The following is a 22,574-nucleotide window of genomic DNA, read 5'->3' as shown; positions in this document are numbered from 1 at the left end:
TGGCAATCCAGGTGTTTGTCTCAAAGTTACTGGATCATGCCATACCTTGCAATGTTAAGACAGTGAAAGTGCCTGGAAACTGGAACACGAAACTTTTGTTAACCCACGCCTACTCCCGTGGTACAGGCTGGCCACACCACTCAACGGCAATTGTTGTTAAAATTTCCACATGCACAAGTAGACAGTATTCCATCATGCTGCTGACTTGTGACTTGTAGGTGGTGGAAAGGCCTTGAAGATTTGGCAAGTTGTCTCTCACTGCAGGATACCAAGCCTCTGACCTGCCCTTGTTGTGAAAATATTCATGTCTAATCCAACCGAGTTTCCAGTCAGTGAAGACACCCAGGATGTTGACAATGAGGGACTCAGCAATGGTAATGCCATTGAACATCAAGGATGGGTGGTTCGACTCTCTCTTGTTGGAGATGGCCATTATCTGGCACTTCATTGACATGAAGAATACTTTCTATTTATCAGCACGTGCCTGGACTGCATTAATTAGCTTGGTAGGTTAACTGGCCACTGTAAATTGCTCATTGTATGTTGGTTAGTGATCAAATCTGGGGGGGAGTTGATAAGAATGTGCGGGGAATAAAAATTGAGATTAAAGTAATAATAGTGTGAATGCATGGCTGATGGTCATTGTGGACTTAACCAGAGGGCCTGTGTCCATGCTGCCTCTTTCTATGACTCTATGAAAATTGCCATGCTGTACTCAGGCATGTGCTGCCTCATTTGCTGAGGAGCTGCAAATGGAATTCAACACTGTTCAATCATAAATGAACATGCCTACTATGACCCAATGATGGATGAAAGGTCATTGCTGAAGCATCTTAAGATTACTGGGCCTAGCACTATGCTCTGAGGGATTCCTGCACTCATGTCTTGGGGTTGCGATGATTGACCTCCAAAAATCACATTATTTTGGAAGAGGTATAATTCCAACCATTGCAATGCTTGCCCTTTGACACCTTTAACTTCAGTTTTATCATGCCTTCTTGATGCCACTTTCAATCCTATGTTGCCTTGACACCAAGGTCAGACACTCTTGATTCTCTTTCAGCTCTTTGGTCCATGTTTGGCCCAAAATGGTGTTGAGACTGGAGAAAAGTGGTCCTGGCGTTGGATAGCTACTGAGATTCACGTAGAGCTCTGGGTTCTGAAGAAAAGACACACTCTGACACAGGAGTACAATCTATTGCTCCCTGCACTTTTGGCAATCCAGCAATCCTCCAAACCTCTGTGAGCTCACTCAGCCTGCAGGTCTCTGTTGGAGGAATTAGCTGCTGACTGTGATGATCCAGATGCTGGGATGTTCAGATCAACATGACCTCAACCTCTACAGGGAGAGCTGTCTAGGCATTTCTGCATGGCTGTAGCTCCACCGACAGAAGATCAACAAACCTCCATCATTAATGACTTGAAGAACTTTAGCCTCTGGAAACATTGTTCTTCAGAGATCTGGAGATGGGAGGACAATACCCTGATCACCTTTGGGGGATGGTGCCCTGGTAGAGATGCCCTGCTGCCCTTTATCCCTCAGGTCCGTGGGTACACCTGCCCTGCTTCCAGCACCTGTTATGTAGCTGCAGCACATGCACTGGGTCCACCCATAGACAGGTAATTGGCGAAATGGCAGTGTACCTCACCAAAGCTGCTCATGATAGCCTGAAGTGGCCAGCAACCCCCTGGAGTTCATTGCAAAGTGTTCCATCAAGAGAGCGAGCATTCCTTTGAATAGTTCATCTCGATGAGTGGACACTCTGGAAACAGGGCTCTCTATACTTGGCTAATAGTTTTCCTAAATCAGAAAAATGCGACCTAATTCCAGCTGCAGACACTTCAGAACAAGCACTGCCCTATGTATGATGTCACTCCAGATGTTTCCTATGTCTTACATCTGCTGCCTTTGTTCTGCAAGCAGAGGTGTCAAGTCATATACTGTGAACCAGATTATCCACATAGAATAACCGTCTTTTCGTGATTTATGACTGAAAGCAAAAAAAAAACAAATGTCACAGTATTGCAAAACACGGTGCCATATAATTCAATTTCTAGATAATGAGACCTTATTCCCAGCAACAAATGCCTATCTAACTTGCATTCTGAGATTATTTTAGTTAATTAAGCTTTAATCTGACCTGTATCATCAGTGTTGCTGTATCCTTTTCCATAACAAAACTACTATCTATCAACATTATATGCCAGTTTTGTTGATAACTTTGATTGAAACTTTATGGACCATTAAGATTAAACCTTGATAGGGTTTGTAGTGTAGTGTTGTTGGGGAGTGGTTGAGGTGGAAAAGAATGATTGCATGACTTTAAATCTGATTCCTGAATCTTTTTTGTGGCATTATCTTTATTGTTGATAGCTGACAGTGGATCATTCTTCTGAAAGGCACTGGAGATGATGTCTGGTTTATTGGGTGAAGTGACATGGCTCAATGTTACAGATATGAAACCATCCCTGGTGTCATTCAGTCTGACTCGTTCAGTCAACTGTGATGAATGTCAACAATGTTCAGTGACGTGAAGAGCAAACAATGTAATTAACTGGAACAATCATGGTACACATACATATTTAAAATGTTGAATTTGATAATGCATTTTTAACCCTCTTATTTAAAGTTTCATTTATTGTGTCAACAAATTGCTTGAAAACATGATCCCAAATTATATTTGTAAATGAAAAATAAAAAAAACTGCAGATGCTGAAAGTCTGAAATAGAAACAGAAAATGCCAGAATCTGTGGAAGGAGAAAAAGAGTTAACTTTTCAGGCCGAAGACCCTTCCAATACACAAGACTGAATCCTATAATTTTAGGATTATCAGAGGTTCTGGAATTTTAAAACAGGATACAGATATCGAGGAAAGCAATTCCCCACTGGGCACTGACTCCATTAGTCTGGCGTTCTGTCTCTGAAAACATAATGGTACAAACACTGAGCCATCAGGAAAATCAAATAGTTTTGGCTGGGAACTAAATGCCAGCAGCTGGGACACTGATGACAGAATCAATTTATTTGTCCTCTAGCATAAATTATCTGAGCTCAAAATTCAATAAAAGAATTTTTAAAAAAATCAATGGTCTAACTTGTTTTTTAGCCTCTTTGCAAAAGGATACCACAAATTCTTGCTTTTACCACAGCAAGTACATCAGTGACTGAATTATTTCATGCAAACCCATTTGCTCTGAAATGGTCAGAAATTGATTCTTGGATCTTGGGACAGGTCAGAACTGGTGCAGGATTGCAAACCCCACTGATTTCACAGGAATTGTAGGCCAATCATAAATCCCTACTGAAATCCTTTGAGACTTGATTAATTCACTTCCTCAGCTGAACCAGCTGTCAAAAGTGCCATAATTGTAAACATCTCTGACATTCACTCAAGACTGACTTTAAAAAAACATTAAAAATTATACTATGAGTCAGAATATTACTAAATGCTTAAAAATTAAATGCATTTAAATTAACCAAATTAAATAAAATACAAATTACTTTATACTTAACTTTCTCCCTCACTGCCATAATTTCACATTCAAATGAATATGCTTGCTTTTCCTGAAGCAAGTGGCTTGCCTTATGGAGTATAAATGGACAGACTTAAGTGCTGGAAGCAGCAGGAGCTCATGAACTGCTCCTAAACTCTCTGAGAAGTCCAACATTGGAGCACAATCAGGTAATTCCTAGTTATGAAGTAAGCAAGAAATAAAGGGCATCCGTATATTGTATTTTGGAACTACCAGCCCTTAGCAGAAGGGCCAGTGTTTGGTCTTTAGTGGCCCTTAGTGTTTGGTTTCCTCCTTTACGATGGAGCGTGAAATGATCGACTGGAGGTGCTAGTGCATATTGTTTGTGCTACTGGGCGAATGATCAGGAATCACGAGTTCAAACGGCAGCAGAGCAGCTGGCAAATTTAAATGCAGGTTTTTAAGTTAGCCTACAATAAACATCTAGTATCAATTATGGTGAACCAGACTGTCAGAAGGTAATAACAGTCTTTACAAGCAACAGCCTGACGTAAAACATACCCATGCAATCATTTATTTCAGCCAACATGGCAAACTAATATCATCCCTGGTTACCTCCTGTTTCAGTGACCCATCAGAGTATGTAGGACAATGCTAAGCTGACAGGAGAGAGCAGATCTGTGAGTCCTCAAAATTGACTCTGGACCACAGGATGTCTCCCATGGCATCATGTCACAAATGGGTAAAGAAAGTTCCCAATGATTAATTTCTCTTCCCTCCCCCAGATGATGAATCAGTTCTCCTCCACATAAAAGCTGGCTGTGAGAACCATGAAAGGTGGCAGGGTGGCAAATTTAGTTGGGGAAAAGCCTTAATGAGATAAAGGGCCTTCTTTCCTGAAGAAGATGCCCATTATCACATTAGGAGCTGCCACAACCATGCCAAATGAGAGACTTATCAGCTCAAAATTATGTATCCATGTGATGCTGTTGACCATCAGCAACAGAATTATATTTCACCACACAATTTGTAGCCTCCGTCCAACGCATCCCTTATCCTGCCATTGCCATCAAAGGTGGTTCAAAATGGAAAAGCAATCCTGGTGTAACAACAGGCAGTTCTAAAAATTAACTAACCAGTGAGGCAATAAACAGCAGCAGAGCACTCCAAAGTAGAAGCAAGGTACTACACACAAAACTAAGCCATCAAATAATCAATAGGTAGATCAAGGCTCTTCAGATCTTCCACACTCAGTTATGTCTTGTGGTGGACAAGTTATCAACTAATGAAGCTTCATGAACTTACCCATCCTCAATGATAGTAGATGCCAGCAAGTGAATGCAAAATACAAGGCTGAAGTGCTTGCAATTATCTTCAGCCAGAAGTGCCAAATGAAGATACATTTTTGGCTTTTCCCAAGATTTCCACCATGATGGAAGCCAGTCTCTAGCCATTATAATTCACCTCTTGGGCTGTGAAGAAACACCGGAGTACACTGAATATAGCAAAGACAGCAGCCTCAACAACATCTCAGCACTATAATGTCCCAGCTGTAGTGCTGAAGACCTGTGCTCCAAATCTTGCTGCCTCTTTAGTGAAACTGGCCTAGTGCAGCTACAGCCTAAATGGAAAACTACCCAGGATTTCCATGTCCACAAAAGTAGCTGAATCTTCAGCTAAGTGATGAAGTCATTATCGAAAGTTCTATTGAGCAGCGCTCACTAACCAAGGACACGTTCAAAGATATTCATCTTGGGTTCTGATGGGTGCTATTTCAGCAGGTTGACAGTTTTCCATTTCCCATTTATTTCAAGTTAACTAGGTCTTTGATACCATAGTTGATTAAAAGCTGCCTTGATATCAGAATTCAAATGTATCCATATTTGCACCAAGGCATTAATGTCATTTGGAGATGAACAGTCCAGGCAGCACCCATACAATACCTGATGGAAACCAATCATTTCAGCTGCATGATACAACATTTGAAGTTCCTCCTACCCTCTCCACTATGTAAAAAAAATCTGAAGTCACAATCTGATGAATTTTTTTTGACAATACTTCACAAGTCTGCTAACTGTTTCACTAGAAAGAAGATGCAGAAGGCATGGGAACACCGCCATCTCCAAGCTCCCCTCAAAGTCAAGCATCATCCTGTTTATTCGTATGTTCTTTCATTGCTGGGACAAAATCCTCAAACTCACTATCTAACAACACTGTGGGAGCATCAGCACCAATGGCCTGCAGCAATTCACAAAGGCAACTTGTTCATCTTTCCTTATGCTATAAATGTTGGCCTTGTCAGAGAAGACCACATCCCACTTACAAATAATATCCCACTTATGAATAACAATGTCCTTAATCTACAATTTTGATGCTGTGGTTTGTATGCTGTCTGTGTGAAGCTTGCAAGTTCTCCCTGTGACCATGTGAGTTTGCTCTTGGTGCTCTGACTTCCTCCTATGTCCCAAAGGTGCGCTGGTAGGATAACTGGCCACTGTAAATTATCCCGAGTCTCGGTAAGTGGCAGAAGAATCAAATAGAGTTGATGGGCATGCAAGAGAGTATAAGTTGCAGGACTACAGGAAAATAATGACAGGAGCATTGACCCAATGGTCTGAACAGCGTCCTTCTGTGCTGTAATAAATAAATAAGTAAAACACTTCCATGTTCATTTCCACTACCGCCTTCTTTCTCATGTAATAAAATATTGCTTCACAGAAGCATAATCAAACCAAAACTGACACTTGAACCATTGAAGGAGATGCTGGGACCAGTGACAAAATCTCGGTGAGAGGGCTGGGTACCAGTTTCAGATACCACGTTCCCTCAGTTTATAATCATCCTTGATTTGTCATTTTAATGTTTTTTTCAGCAGCTTTCAATATTATCCATACCAAAATCTATAAAAAAAACCCAATGGTTAAAGCCAAATTGTACAACTTTAAATAATAACAATGTACAATTAACTTTTACCCCCAAAAAATGTAATGTATGGTTGGACAGTCCTACATGTGCATTTGGCTATCTGTTTAAGCAACATGGCTACTCATTGATTAATGATGGAGAAGTCTAACTACTTCTGTATTTCAAGATCTTGCTATTCCTTCAGTAGAGTACAAAGATGCTTGATGCAAAACCATGTAGCTGAAATGGAATAAAGATGTTGCATGATTAACAGTTCTGGGAAAAAGCTCTGCTTTATGTAACAAGTTCATCATTTTCTGCAGGAATATAAGTAAGGTAACTTTATTCTTGTTGGATGAGTAATGATCGACTGGAGGAAGTAGTATGCCATGAAACAATTGACCTAATTAAACAATAACGCTTTCACGATGACTCAAGAATATATGTGACAAGAATATATAAAAACACAAGAAGTATGTGTTTGCAAATATATACTTTCAAATACATAAACATGATAAAGTAATCTACTCATGCTAGTTGTAATTACTGTAGTCTTTATTTAACAGTTCCCTAGTAAAACCTACAGTAATAGTGATGCCAACCATCCCTGTTCTTCAGGGAAAAAGCCATCTCCCAAAATTCCAATACTTCAAGCAGTAAAGATCCTCATACCAATAAAGAATTTATATTTATTTACAAATTACAAGAGCCTGAAGATATTCCATGGTGCTTTATAATCAATCAATCAATGGGTGAACTCAAATGCTGACACTGTTGTCATGGAGGCAGACACCAATATGCACAAGCAAGGTTCCATAACAAAACCAAAAAGATTGAACTTTTTTTTTGTCCTGATTAAGGGATGAATGTTGCTGGGTCAGAAGGAGAATTTCTTGCTCTGTATAAAATGGGATATTTCACATTTACCTGGCCAGGCAGTTGAAACGTTGGTAAAGCATTCAAGAGACTCCACTTTTGACAATATATGAATGAATCAGCAAAACACTCAGACTTTATGTGTGATTTGGCTTAAACCAACAAAAGCTCCACCTCAAGAACTGAAAGTGCAGAAGAAGGTGATTCTGTCCATGGAGTCTTTGCTACTTCAAGGACATCTCACACCCCAAATTTTCCCCCTAAATACCCTGCATTTTATCTCTTTCTTTCCAACCCCTTGTTGAAACCTACTATTGGATCCCCCATAGTTATGCAACCCAGACCTCAGGTTGGAATTCCGAAATCCTTTCCAGTCACCTGTAAAGTGTGTAGATCTTGAACTTGCATTTTGTTGCAAGGCAACAGGCTACCACTAGATCAGAAGAAGGAGTAGGAATAGGCTACTCAAGACCCATGAGCTTGTTCCACCTTCTATTAGAACATGTGTCTCAATTCTATTTACCCATTTTTACTCACTTATCTCTTGACACGCTTACCCAACAAATTCTGCCAATCTCTGTCCTGAAAGTTCTGTGCGTTTCAGAATCCACAACATTTTGAAGAATTTATAGTTTTCCCACTGCTCAGTGTGAGAGTAAATACTTTCAGATTTGATTCCTAAATGACTGACCTCTAATTTTAAGACTGTGGCGCCTTTTTATGAATTCTCCTACCAGACCAAATAGTCCTTCTGAAGCTGTTCTATCAAATGCCTTTGTAACTTAATTAGATCCCTGCTCAGCCTTCAAAAGTCAATGAAATACAAGCCAGGTTTATACAACCAGTCCTTTTAAGCCAGATGAGCATTGTGCTCTCTCAAAAGCACAAGTACATTTCCTGATCTTTGCTGTCAAAATTCAGTTCAGTACTCCAAATAAGGTCTGGACAGACTGTGTACAGCAGGACCATATTTCTTCATTGTTACATCCTAGCCCCCTTGAGATAACAGTCAATACTCCATTAGCTTTGCTTATTCATCTTTGCAACAGTGCACTAGCTTTTATGATTCCTGTACATGGACAATTGAATTACTATTCCTCACCAGTTCCTAGTTCTGCATCACTAAAAAAGTGTTTATCTTGTAAACAAAGTGGTTAACCACATGATTTCCTTATTTCATAGAATCATAGAGAGTACAGCACAATACAAGCTCTTCAGCCCACAATGTTGTGCCAACCTTTAAACCTCGCCTAAAAACTATCTAACCCCTACCCCCCCACTATTTTAAATTCCTCCATATGCTTATCTAGCAATTTCTTAAATTTGACCAATGTACCTGCCTCCACCACCGCCCCAGGCAGTGCATTCCATGACCCAACCACTCTCCGGGTAAAAAACCTCCCTCTGATATCTCCCTTGAACTTCCCCCCCATTACTTTAAAGCCATACCCTCTTGTATTGAGCATTGGTGCCCTGGGAAAGAAGCATTGGCTGTCTACTCTATCTATTCCTCTTAATACTTTGTATACCTTTATCATGTCTCCCCTCATCCTCCTTCTCTCCAAAGAGTAAAGCCCTTTTATTTAACTCCATTTACCAGTTCTGGCCATTGTCTATGCCCTTTTTATATAGAGTAAGTGGACCTAACAATGAACAATTTTACCACTAATTTCTGTTTGGTTCTCCTAATGGCGGAACTCTAACTTGGCTGTTGATAAGCCCTCAACATTAAGTTATAAGTGCTGGCCCAATATTGATGAGGGCCACAGGATTCCATATTGCTAGGGTTAATTGAAGATTCTTAAATTGTGAACCTGCAGAATTGAACTACTACTCCAAATCAGTCAGGGTACAGGTGAGTGAGCAGGCAAGTCCTTGGAAAATTGTTCTGAGAATCTACCTCCTTATTTTGTCTTAGACTTGTTCAATCTCCATGCCAGTGACTTGCTACCACCCAGGTCCTGAAAGTTTATTTGTGCAAGCAATCTTTGAGGCAGCTTGCTGCATGTGGCTTTTTCAATTTGGAGTAAACCTCGGATGATGATGCTGCGAAGTGGGATGGCTTCTTCAATATATGACACCTTCAATCCAGCACTAGCAAGACAGTTTCATTATGCCAATGCCAGGAGGGCACTAAACACAATAATGAATGAAAAAGATAAAAACATGAAACAGCTTGTCTTTGACCAAATATTAACATACTAACTTACCTGAGTCAGTTAGCAGCAAAGTTCAGGATATGTCATAGCCTTCTCAGCAAGCTTGAAGGCTCTTTGTAAGCAGCAAATGCTACAACCATTTGACTTCAACCTCTGCCATCTCACACTCCTTTGCAGAGTGTGGTGCAACAGAATGAAGTCAATCAGCATACAGCAAACTCAGACATCCAGTTCAATTCCACAATCTGCAGCATTACAGGAACTCCTCAATCCTTCTGTCAAATTGCCTTCTGTAGCTTCCACTCTTGAGCCACACCACTTCCCCTCAGACTAGGACATTGCAACAAGCAACATGTCCAGCAAAGTACTTGCCAACCAAAACTTCCTTTTGTTAATAAGCTTTTCATTCAACCACCGCAGGTCTTGCATCACAACAGGCACAGGACATTACAAAGAGGACACTGTGACAACTTGCTCCTATCCACAGACCCAAAAGCTCGGCTATCTTCATCTGACCAGCTATAGCATTAGTGGGCCATTTTTTGTAACTATTTCCGCAGTAGGCATGGCTCCTCAGCAGTCAATCAACAGTGTTCAGGTCTCCAAGATAATCCAGCCTGCATTTATGGTTCAAATAAAACCAAGGCACACATTGTGGATGAGTGGCTACTAACCAACTTCAATGGCAGACGCTGCCAGCTGCACCAATAACTCCATGGTAGAATACGTACAAATTCTAGGTACATAAATGGCAGAACCAGCACCAAAATGCAGGCTACAATGCATCAATGTTCTCTGTTTCCAACCATTCTGTACATTCCCCTTTAGTTAACCTTGTGACTCCACAGAAAGAAAAGGACTCTTATGATTTTTTTAAATTATAATTTCAATTGCCAAGAGGCAGATTACTAATCCAATTTTAAATCATAAGATTTATGTACTTTGAGAGTCATTTATTATTTCAACCCTTATAATGTGACACTTAATAATTATTCCCTGTTTTAAAACAGGATTTTGCATTACTTGAGAAACTAAAACACATTGTTTACTGCATAAAGACTAGTCGCAGAACAACTAAATCACAGCACTAACAGCATAAGCATCCAGGTGCCATTGGCATTCACAACACTCTTCCAATCAGCCCTCATCAGTTCCATCTGACATTGGTCCTCATACAAATGCAGCTTGGCCTACATTCACGCAGCATTACCCTGTACCGTGGTCTGTGCAATGTCGTGCTGCCATTGGATATTTCCCACATTCACACACCCCTGGCTCTGGCCCACATTCACACAGTCTGTGCAGAGGCAACTGGGGGAAGGTAGAATAAATGTCACCAAACACCTCAGGGACGCCAAGCTCCAAATAATGAGCGAGGACCAAGCCGATTCCAAAAAGTAACAAGTCATCTCTCTCCCAATCATCTGGCCCCAGCTCAGCTCTCAATGCCCTGCCCTTGCACTCCCAGGAGACAGTGCTCCAGCCCTTCAAGTATTTCTCGGTGGCCACCCTCACCAATGACCTCCTGAAGCCCAGCCTTCTTCCCTTGCAGGACAATTCCTTCCATGGCACCACCCCGGCCCCTGTCCTCTCCACTCCAACCCCGGTCTCAGCAGAGTCCGGCTTAGCTGCGGCCACAGAACCACCAAGGAACCCATTGTCATTGCCACCCTAGCTCAACGTCCTCACGGAGCCCCTCTCCCAGCCCCACGTTGGCATCCTCCAACACACCCATCCTCCTCGCCCGTCCCCATCATGACCCCGCTCTCTTTACCTCACCTCAGCCCTCCTCCTCCACCCTGTCGCTCTTCACTGGCCCCGTCCCCAAGCCCAAACCCTCTCACATGGTCCTCCGGCGATCTCCATCGTATTCGGGCTAAGAGCCAGCGGCAACCAAATTGGAGCGAGCTCCCCGCACGGGCAACGGTGTAGCCGGAGCCCAGGAACGTTCAACCCCACCTGACAGCCAGAAGCGATTACATCAACCCGATTCCCATCAAACAGACATTTTTAAAGACCATTTAAAAACCAAATATCTTACAGGCGACCATTTCCAAATGAACGCTAACGATAAAATGAAAATATTTCCATTTTACATTTTCTTTTGATCTATGCCAAGCTCCGATCAGCGCTACATGCTAAACAAAATGTGCATTTTGATTCATTTCTCCAAAGGCATTTAGCAAGGACATCTCCTGGGTACGGGAGGTGGAATGGGGGTTGCTAATGATAGAATGCGAAATGATTTGAGTGGAACTGACTAAGGCGGACCGTTCGCACCGATCGGGGAGATACAGGGTCATCAGCCGCAATACTCACACCACCAGGCGTGAGATCATCCAGGAGACCATGGCGAGGACCCGAGTTTGCGGCCGGCAATGTGTGCCGAAGCTGGAGCCAGTGTTGTGTCCAGATGAGAGAGAGAGAGAGAGGATCCGCAGCAGCGGGCGCTGTCTCGCTGTCTCCAAAGCTGCGGCTCTACCTATTCCCCCCGCACGGCGATTAGACACCAGGCGGAGTTCCGGCTCCTCAAGCACAAGCGGAGCTGCTTTAAAGGGGAATGACGCAAGCAGCGACCTTCTTTGCAAGGAAATAAATAAATCCTCCCCCACCCACCCCCAACCCCCCCACCCTCCCGCTCACCGCCCTGACTGCCAACTTTGCCCTGTAGCTGTGATATGTCTGTTGATGTTCTCCCCATGGAAGAACGCTATCTTTTGCTATCTTTCTGTTAATCTGCAATGACAACCCACTGGTTAAAGATCTAACCTTGTGAACGTTCTAGACGGCAGCTTATTTCGCATCAGGTTCAGAATCATCACACATTACTTTAACGTTGATTGCTAGAACAGTGGAAGTGATCAACCCTAACCCATCAACCATCATATCTACAATTATCTCAGTGCACCAGTACCCCTCCATCTGTGCTAGTCGGTTATGTTCCCATTGTCTGTTCATGTGTCCCCATTTAAAGTATCTACTTTAAAATACGTGTCTATAGAGTCTATTAGGTGACTGAGGAAAAGAATGCCCATCATTTATCTCAAAGCATTCATATTGAAAACCATTATTCTTCAACCCCCCCCCCCACCTCACCCCCAGCTCCACTCTTCCCACCCCAATCACACACACTTTGCAATCTCTTATTGTTTCTAAAATGATTCTGGACTTCTTTCTTTGCATATATCAATGATTGAATGGAGAAGTCCCTGATATCAGCCCTAAATATAACTTTTGAGTCTGCAAGCCATTGCTGTACTCTCACAATTTATCGTTGACTTAGGGGTGGCTCTCATCTTCCTCTTTGCAGTGCCTTCAGTGACTGGATGACTCTTGGTTCTTGGTGACCAGAAATTAACACAATATTCAAGGTGAGATCTGACCAAACCACAAAACAGATGATCTTTCTCTGATGTACTCAACAGTTCGGAGAGTATAGTTCAACAGGTTTCAGTCTCTCACTTCTGACTTTGGAACTTGTAGGTTCAGACAGCACTCTTGTGTCATGAGCACTTAATCTTGGCTAACAATTCAGTGCAACACTGATGAGCAGTCTTTCAGATGAGGCCTTCATCTGATTCATATCAGCTGGATGAAAAACATCCCACAGCGCTATTTGAAGAGCCAGAGAAACTAAGGAGAATTATTAAGGAGAAGGTGCTTGGGAAACTGAAAGGTCTGAAGGTAGATAAGTCACCTGGACTGGATGGACTACACCCCAGGGTTTTGAAAGAGGTAGCTGAAGAGATTGTGGAGGCATCAGTAGTGATCTTTCAAGAATCACCAGAGTCAGGAATGGTTCCGGAGGACTGGAAAATCGCCAATGTCACTCCACTCTTTAAGAAAGGAGGGAGGCAAAAGACAGGAAATTATAGGCCAGTTAGCCTGACTTCAGTGGTTGGTAAGATGTCAGAGTCCACTATTAAGAATGAGGTTTTGGGGTATTTTGCTCATGAAAAAATAGGCCAAAGTCAGCATGGTTTCCTTAAGGGGAGATCTTACCTGACAAATCTGTTGGATTTCTTTGAGGAAGTAGCAGGCAGGATAGACAAAAGAGAGTCAGTAGATGTTGTTTACTTAAATTTTCAGAAGGCCTTTGACAAGGTGCCGCACATGAGGCTGCTAAACAAGATAGGAGCCCATGGTATTACAGGAAAGGTACTAGCATGGATAGAAGATTGGCTGACTGGCAGAAGGCAAAGAGTGGGAATAAAGAGGGCCTTTCTGGTTGGCTGCTGGTGAATAGTGTTGTTCTGCAGGGGTCAGTGTTGGGTCTGCTACTTTTCACATTATATGTTAATGATCTGGATGACGGAATTAATGGCTTTGTGGCCAAGTTTGCAGATGATACAAAGATAGGTGGAGGGGCAAGTAGTGTTGAGGAAGCAGGGAGTCTGCAGAAGGACTTGGACAGCTTGGGAGAATGGCCAAAGAAGTGGCAGATGGAATACAGCATAGGGAAGTGTACGGTCATGCACTTTGGTAGAAGGAATAAAGTTGTAGACTATTTTATAAATGGGGATCAAATTCAGAAATCAGAGGTGCAAAGTGACCTGCGAGTCCTGGTGCAGGATTCCCTAAAGCAGGTTGAATTGGTAGTAAGGAAGGCAAATGCAATGTTAGCATTCATTTCGAGAGGACTAGAATATAAAAGGAAGGATGTAATGCTAAGGCTTTATAAGGCGTTGGTCAGACCACATTTGGAGTATTGTGAGCAGTTTTGGGTCCCATATCTAAGGAAGGATGTGCTGGCGTTGGAAAGGATCCAGAGGAGGTTTACAAGAATGATCCGGGGAATGAAAAACTTAACGTATGAGGAGTGTTTGATGGCTCTGGGCCTGTACTCACTGGAGTTTAGAAGGATGAGGGGGGATCTCATTGAAACCTACAGAATATCGAAAGGCCCGGATAGAGTGGACGTGGAGAGAATGTTTCCAGTAGGGGGAGAGTTTAGGACCAGAGGGTAGAGCCTCAGAATAGAAGGTCATCCCTTTAGAACAGAGATGAGGAGGATTTTCTTCAGCCAGAGGGTGGTGAATCTGTGGAATTCATTGCCACAGACGGGTGCAGAGGCCAAGTCATTGGGTATATTTAAAGTGGAGGTTGATAGGTTCTTGATTAGTAAGGGCATCAAAGATTATGGGGAGAAGGCAGGAGAATGGGGTTGAGAGGTAAAAATAAATCAGCCATGATCGAATGGTGGAGCAGACTTGAAGGGCCAAATGGCCTAATTCTGCTCCTATGTCTTATGGTCTTATGGTATAAACCTGTTGCAATTTCTGGCCAATATTGATCCCTCATCTGTCATTACTATAATAATATATCTCATCACCATACCCTGGCCTCTTGTAGACCCCTGATCTGTGCATTTTACCGCTGTCTAACCTTACATAGGGACCCCTGAAAGCCATGAAAGATGCTACACAAATACAAATATTCCATAAGTTTTGTTAATTGCAGGTTCTGCATTTATTGAACACAGTGCTCATCAATGTACATGGTTTTCCAGAGCCCTTTAAATTCCATCCCTCAGCTATTTCAAAACCATCATGGAATCCATGTTTTGGCAATTTTTGCTGAACTGCTTCATTTGATTCTATGGTCTTTCTTATTTTGATAACATTTGCAATTTTGACATTGAATTTTAGAATCCAAAATATTAATGTATGTTAGAAATTATCTTTTCCTCCCCACAAGGTCAACAAATTACATTGCTTTGCATATACCTACTCAACCCTGGTGAAATTACCCCTTCCCATCTCAAATCTATTTTTCGGCCCCAGTCTCTGCCCAGCTACACCCATAATACTTTCTCCACCTCTTTAAGAGTTTCCATTTTCCTGGTTGACATAGCTTCATCATGGGCATCCAGAGTTTTTGTATTATTTTTACTTCCTTAAGTTGTGCCCCAACCAGTTTCCATCCACACCATCCTCCTCTACCAGGCTGAAACTTTGTAGTGAACAACCTCAGCTTTGACATCACCCAATAACCAAATGAAAGATGTTGTTTGGGGAACTTTGTCCTTGCTTTGTTTGCTTTTTTGGAATATGTGGAACAATTGCAATTCTCGTCCCCTCCCTCACCTCTTTTTCTTCCATACTGATGACTCCAATCAGTGCAGTTTCCTCCTTTTCACTTAAACTGTAAAATTTAATTCATTTTGCTTCTAATTTCTACCCTTCCCTGTAATATCGACCATCTTTGACTCTTCTTTTCCCTTCTTCAAGACTTCTATCCCCATTTCTAGCACTGATTAACAACCAATATTCATTATAAATCCACCAACTCTAACAGCCACCTTGAATACACTTTATCTACATTCATTTTGTACAAGAATTCTTTTCCATTCTCCGTCTCCATCATGTTTGTTCTAATAATGCCTACATCCATTCAAATACCTCCATTATCTCTTCCTTTTTCTTAACAGAGGAGAACCCTCCACCATGATAACCCAGTCCCTAGACAGTGTCCATCCCATTCCCTATGTTCTGTTCTCACTTCTTCGCCTTTCTCCCGAATTCCCTCATCTTGACCTTCCACCCAACCAGGCTCTGATGCCACAGGACACATCTTCACCTCCCCTCACAATTAGGAAGGAGCTGTTCTCTTTGTGGTGCTATGGTTGTTGATTGAATCACCTACTTTTCCACATCATCTTACAAAGTCCAGGTGATGTAACATGTGCCCTATTATTCCCAATTACTTTGGGCCTGAAACTCACCTTCCAGTTGAAACATCAATTTCCTTATCTTTCAATTTAGTGTACTCTATTCATTGTTCTCAATGTTATCTCTTCTGCTTGGTAGGTGTATTGATTGTGGGTTTCTTTGTGTTGCTAAATGCCTGGGTGATCAAACGGGCAGAGCTATAAGTACAACATGGTGGCAGTAACTCTCAACTGAACAGCAGTGTCTGCCCCAACAATGTATCATCATATTTCATGATGTATTTAGTATTTTTTTCACCCTTCACTTATGTACTTCCTTTTTAAAGAGGAAATAAGGTCTTACAAAAGCATTAACTATTTAACACATGAAGTTATAAAACAGGCTAAACATATATATGTATATTTAGTTATAAATTCAACCATTTATAAATTTAAAAGATCTACTCATCCCCTTGATCCTTAACATAATCTCACCTGCAAAGTGCTTTTGTTATTCCTGAAGCCGCCACCCTTGCTGCTCTCAATTTTGCTAGATCAGCTCCTTCTATGGACTGCATGTCATCAATTTGGTACAGGTCTCCTCTGCCACCTGACCAAACAATGACTGCATCACTGAACCAATCCAATAACTCAGAACCTTGCTCATCTGTACTTCATGTTCATCCACAATATCTCCATTGCTCCTGCCAACAATCCTCCACTGCCTGGTGGTTGAAGTACTCTCACAGTATCTCCCTCCTGAAACTGTCTCTTCCAACCTTGTGACGTGTGCCATCCCTCTGGCTGCTTTTCTATTTCTCCACCTGTCCTTTCAAGTTAGGCTGCACCAAACTCAGCCATGTCCTTGAGCCTTTAACCCATCAGCATCTCAGTAGGGGAACACTCTGCAGCTGATTGTGGGCAGTCCTGTATCTAAGCAGAAACAATGCCAGCCAATGATCCATGAACTGCTTGGACCCCTTTTCCAGCAACTATGGCTTCATTGATTCCTTCATCATGTAAAGCACCTGCTCAGCATCCTCATTAGATATTGTATGGCATTGGTATGGAATCCCCACCCAGAGCAGTGCAGGAATGAGCTGACCTGAAATGTGCACCATTTTCAGAATCCATTTGCTCAAGGAGGCCAACAGTTGTAAAATCTGACCTCAGAGCCTCTCTGTTCCAATCTATTGCGGTGCATGACCCAAATCGTCACGCTAACAATCAATCACTTTGTATGACTACCGACTAGCAGGAAGAAGAATAAAATCAATGCACGTCAGCTGGAAGGAACGAGCTGGCCACCACTGACACTGAGGGCAGCTGTGGCCTGCAAACCTGGTGCACCCAGCAGCACTTCACCAGATCTTCAATGTCCTGATCAATCCCAGGCCATTACACAGAGCCTCTGGTCACCAGGCACATGTGAACCACTCCCATGCGTGTGCTTTCGGAATCACCCTGCTTCAGGCAACCTCAGCTCCTCAACAGTTCATGCCAACATCTCCAGAAGGGACTGACTGCATCTCTCACTCCCATCTCTGATTCAGTCCACCTTGACAAGATGGCTGAAGCAATCTCTTGAGCTGTCCGCAGAACATCATCAACAGCTTGCAAATGCAAAATGCCTTGTTCCCAATTAATCATTGCCTCCTTATAAAACAAACATGACAGCATATCCATTACAGAATCCTATGTTGTGCAGTACTCGATAGGGTACTCTGTGTGTGACAGAAGGATGGCTCACATTGTAATTCTGGCTGACTTTGATGCAGTCATCGCCAGCATCATGACCAGAAAATTCTGTGATGGAGTGACCCCAAAAGATAGGTGGAGTCTCCTTTTTTTTGTTCTGTGCATGGTTTTACTCACTGGCTGTGGGACAGATGTTCAAGCAGTAATTCAAGGTCTGATTCTGTCAGGTGGGTACTAACTCACCCAGCCCATACCTGGAGACATCAGATGACAGCAATTGCTTCTGCAAACCATAATAGATCATGGAAGATTCATTACTAATTTTTGCTCAGTATAACATATGCCCTCCATTATTCTTCATCCCAGAGCCAGGATTCCACTTTGAGTAAATGGTGGCAAACTCTGTAGAAATTAGCACTAATACTGAAGCATCCTGAGGAAGAAGCATAGCTCAGTAACATTTGTCAGCTCTGCCACATCCAACACACTCACCACCATTTTTCCAGATAGGTCTTTGTCCATCCTTGTCAATTCTGAATGCTAGGTAATTAGCTTTGGACTGTGCTTACACTTTTATCTCACACCTCAGTCTTCCCCCCAGCTTTGCTTTGAAAACTGTAAACCCTCCACTCTCCACCCAGCCCCCCCCCCCCCACCACAAATTCTGAGGAAGGGTCACTGACCCGACACATTGACTGGTCTCTCTTTCCACAGGCTGTGTCCTTCTAGAATTTCTAGTTTTGTGCATATACACACTTGTTCCATTTTTAGTTTAATGTGTGCATGTGCTTGCATGTGGCCCGCTGAGTGCTTCCCCTAGCGTCTTGATATGTTCCTATTCGGCCTCCATAATGATGATGATATCACCTTGGTTATATAAATATCCCAAGATTCCTTGCAGCATTTTCTCCATTACTGATGATAGATCCTCGGGGTCGTTATACCCCAGATGCTACCTTGGTGTAGGCATACATTCCCTTGTGTGAATATTGTGTCAGGCAGCTCCAATTCTCTGAATTTACATTCCACTGCATGCGGGTAAGGTATAGGTCCAGCTCACTGAAATACTGGGAGCCCAGCAATTCTGTGAATACACCTTGTGAGGTGAGTAATGGATACAGCGCATCATCAGTGGTTCAGTCCAGGGTTACTTTGTTGACCCCACATAAATGCACAGTTTCAGCTGCCTTGGAGATCATCAACATTGGGGTTGTCTACTCTCTGTTTAGGACCTTCACCAACACACATTACTGTTCTTAACATGCAGCTCTTCACCCTCCTGTGGCTGAAGTGAATAAGGAACTGGTTTCAGTTGACAATAAATGGACTTGGCTCCCAGACTAACTGAGATATTAAACAAGTCAGTGAAGAGACATATATGCTGCATCAAAAACATCTGCAGGCCTTCAAGTGCCATGTCAACAGTATGGATTGATGGCTATGATGAAATTAGGGTAGCATAGTTGTGCAGCAGGTAGTGCCTCTGAATCACAGCTCCATTGACCCAGGTTCACTCCTGACCTCCTGTGCTGCCTGTATGGAGTTCTCCCTGTGACCATGTGGTTTTTCCCTGGTGTTCTGGTTTCCTCCCATGGCCCAAAGATATGTTGGTTGATAGGTTAATTGGCCACTTCATTACCTTGCGGAACATAATCAAAAGAAATTGATTCTAGACTTGAGATTTTGTAACAAATGACTCAAAAACATGGTCTACAGATAAAGCATTATGAAATTTTTCGCTAAACCTCTATGTAATTGAGTGGAAATTCAAGGTGGCCAATCAAATAAAACATTTCATATTTTTCTATCTGGAGCACTTGTATTCAATCAATGAGAATCAATGAGATAAGATATATTTATTAGTCACATGTACATCGAAACACACAGTGAAATGCATCTTTAGTGTAGAGTGTTCTGGGGGCAGCCCACAAGTGTCGCCACGCTTCTGGTGCCAACATAGCATGCCCACAACTTCCTAACCTGTACATCTTTGGAATGTGGGAGGAAACCGGAGCACCCGGAGGAAACCCACGCAGACACGGGGAGGACATACAAACTCCTTACAGACAGTGGCCGGAATTGAACCTGGGTCGCTGGCGCTGTAAAGCGTTACGCTAACTGCTACACTACCGTGCCTGCCCCTACACGACCGTGCCTGAAATTTACCCCAATACTTTCCTTAAAGGAATTAACATAACTATTCAAGAAGGGTGTTCCACATTAGGATGGGTGATTATTGTAGTCCCTAAATTTATTCTTGTCCCCAATATATTCCAAATGGCTGTTGTCCTATTCTCTGCACCTGTATAATAATATGTTTATCTGTCCATTTCACTGTTTTAAAAACTTGGGTTGAGTCCTTCCAGTCTTTTGCATTGAAAATTGCTTGATTGGACATCTGCTTGAGACTTGAGGATGATATCTTGAAATGAGTTTAAATCCTATTCTATTTCTCTGCACCTCTCTGAAAGTATAGCATGCAGAATATTCCAAAATACAGAATCATAGAATGTTATTTCACAAGAGACCATCCAGATCACAGAGTTTCCACTTCATATAGTGGCCAAACTCCAAAGAAATTTGGAGTAATACTGAAGCATTCTGAGGAAGGAACGAAGCTCAGTAATATTAGTCAGCTCTGTCACATCCAACAGTCCCACTACACTCTGCACCATTAACAAATTATACAAGGCTAAAATATGTATTTTCCTATGTTATGAAGTGTAGAGAGACTTCTTAAGAGAGAAGATTAATTCTGTTTCAACCATCATTTATTGTGACTAAAGAGCCTCCAATCATTTTAATGAAAACACCAGCATTGTTATACTCTACATACCATTATTAAAACTAGCAATTACATCCCCTTGGACTGAGTGCCTTTATTGAATGGTCAATAGCTAGACCAAATTGCTTTAAAGTAAATCCAATGGGGCCAATATATTATAAGGACGTTCTGGATTTCCTGTAACCAATGTATATTACTTTAAATTTATCTACATGCTTTTCCTTCAGTCCATCTGTTACTTACTCCCTGAAAGCAGTCAGTTTTATATTGATAATTGAAGTCGTCAGTTTTTGTATTACTGAAAATAATAGCAAATATATTGTTAATTCTAAATTCAAGCTCTCCAAAAGCCTCAGCCATGGAACTTAATCAAATATATTTCAAAAATTCAAGAAAATATCATCTTAAGTAGAACCGTACACAATTTGATTGCTTACATAAAAAGTTCTAAGATGATACTCAAATACCACCTGGCCTTTATGCTGTTATGGTTCCCATTTCTCACACTTCCTGGTGCAAATGATTTGGGTATCAGCAGATGATTGATGACAGCTTGTCTCCAAACTTGCCTCATAAGTTTAGTTTATAGAACGCCTGAAACATTTATTGTGCAATTGGAAATGATCAGAGATGGAAATTTAAAATAGTTCAACTGGCAAAAGGTAGAAATTCAGATTGCGAGATAAATATTGATAATGTTCTTCAAAGCTTTCTCAAGCAATTCCCTCGTATCTTTGCTGGAGTAACTACCCTGCAATTTCATAATATTGGGATTTCATTAGTTTTTTTGGACAATGCACAGATCAATATTTCTGGATCTTAGAAATACCTTCAGCTGACTTATTTGGCACTTATTTCTTCCTTGTTTCTGGAAGGTTTCTTTCCTCAAACAGTACTCCATAAATATTTCAAACAGTTAGATTCTCATTTCATATTGACAACAGTTATGTTCTAAATACACGCTAGTTGACTGGACTAGGACTTTAGTCACAGTCAACATTTGTGAAAGTTGATGTGAATAATTTAGTGAGCACATCTGTCACTTCCCCAATACCTCATGATTCTGTAACTTAAATTTGTATTTTAAAGGACATTTGTAGCGGCTGCTACCGTGATGCGAAAGTAAGACATTAGTCGATGAGCTGCAGAACAAAACTGATTTATTTTCCTGCCTTGCACGGGCCTTTTAAGAGGAACAATTCCCGCCCACCGAAAACGGCAATGACGTACGCGCCACGTCATCAAACTTTCCCCGCACGCGGGTTCTCCCCGTCGCTCGGGGAAGACAAAGGCCCAGCGCCATCTTGGGCCTCGCTGCTCTGACGACGTGCGGCCCGACCGCTGAGCCGGTTCGCTTGCTCGGACAGTGAGTCGCTACACAACCCCCTCCTCCCAGAAACGGCGATACGGTCCCCGAGGTTCGCGGACTGTGCTAGCCGTTGCTTAGGAGGTCAGCCTCTGCGTCGTGGTGTTGGGACCTCGACCGGTTGTTGTAGACCTAAATGGGCCAGCTTGAGGCGGTCCGTCGTGAAGACTTCTTCCTTGTCCCCAATGTCCAAAATAAAAGTGGACCCATTATTCCTGATGACCCGGAATGGCCCCTCGTATGGTTGTTGCAATGGTGCCTGGGGTGTGCCCCTGCAAACAAAAACGAACTTACAGTCTCATAGTTCCTTGGGCTCACAGGATGGGGCTTAACCATGCCACAAAGTGGGAATCGGTGCCAAGCTGCCTAGCCTCTTGCGCGGTCTTTCCAGGACTGCCGCAGATTGTTCCTCTTGCCCCTGAAGGGCGGGTATGAACTCCCCTGGGACGACCAGGGGCGCACCGTACATGAGTTCAGCTGACGAAGCGTGGAGATTTTCCTTGGGGGCAGTGCGTATGCCGAGCAGGACCCAAGGCAGTTCGTCAACCCAGTTAGGACTTTTCAGGCGGGCCATCAGGGCTGATTTCAGATGGCAGTGGAAACGTTATATCAACCCGTTTGATTGAGGGTGGTAGGCTGTGGTGGTGTGCAGTTGCGTCCCT

At 42.4% G+C, this 22,574-nt stretch overlaps 1 protein-coding gene across 3 annotated transcripts in view; it reads right to left on the bottom strand.

Moving 5' to 3' along the window:
* Positions 1-22,574, bottom strand: part of LOC127569247 (receptor expression-enhancing protein 2-like) — a 110,294-nt gene that overhangs the window by 58,504 nt on the left and 29,216 nt on the right. Inside the window, exon 1 of one of the 3 annotated variants that reach the window (XM_052013697.1) lies at positions 11,734-11,966. The exons of the other annotated variants lie outside the window; for them this stretch is intronic. Within the exon in view, the coding sequence (XP_051869657.1) occupies positions 11,734-11,765 (32 nt within the window). The 5' untranslated portion in view covers positions 11,766-11,966. Of the gene's footprint in view, positions 1-11,733; positions 11,967-22,574 lie in introns of those variants that run through there. 3 annotated transcript variants of the gene reach the window in all.

This window comes from Pristis pectinata, chromosome 4 (genome assembly GCF_009764475.1).
Source record: "Pristis pectinata isolate sPriPec2 chromosome 4, sPriPec2.1.pri, whole genome shotgun sequence".
Taxonomy (NCBI): domain Eukaryota; kingdom Metazoa; phylum Chordata; class Chondrichthyes; order Rhinopristiformes; family Pristidae; genus Pristis; species Pristis pectinata.
Note: the sequence above shows the minus strand (reverse complement) of the source record. Positions and strands in the feature narration are given on the sequence as shown.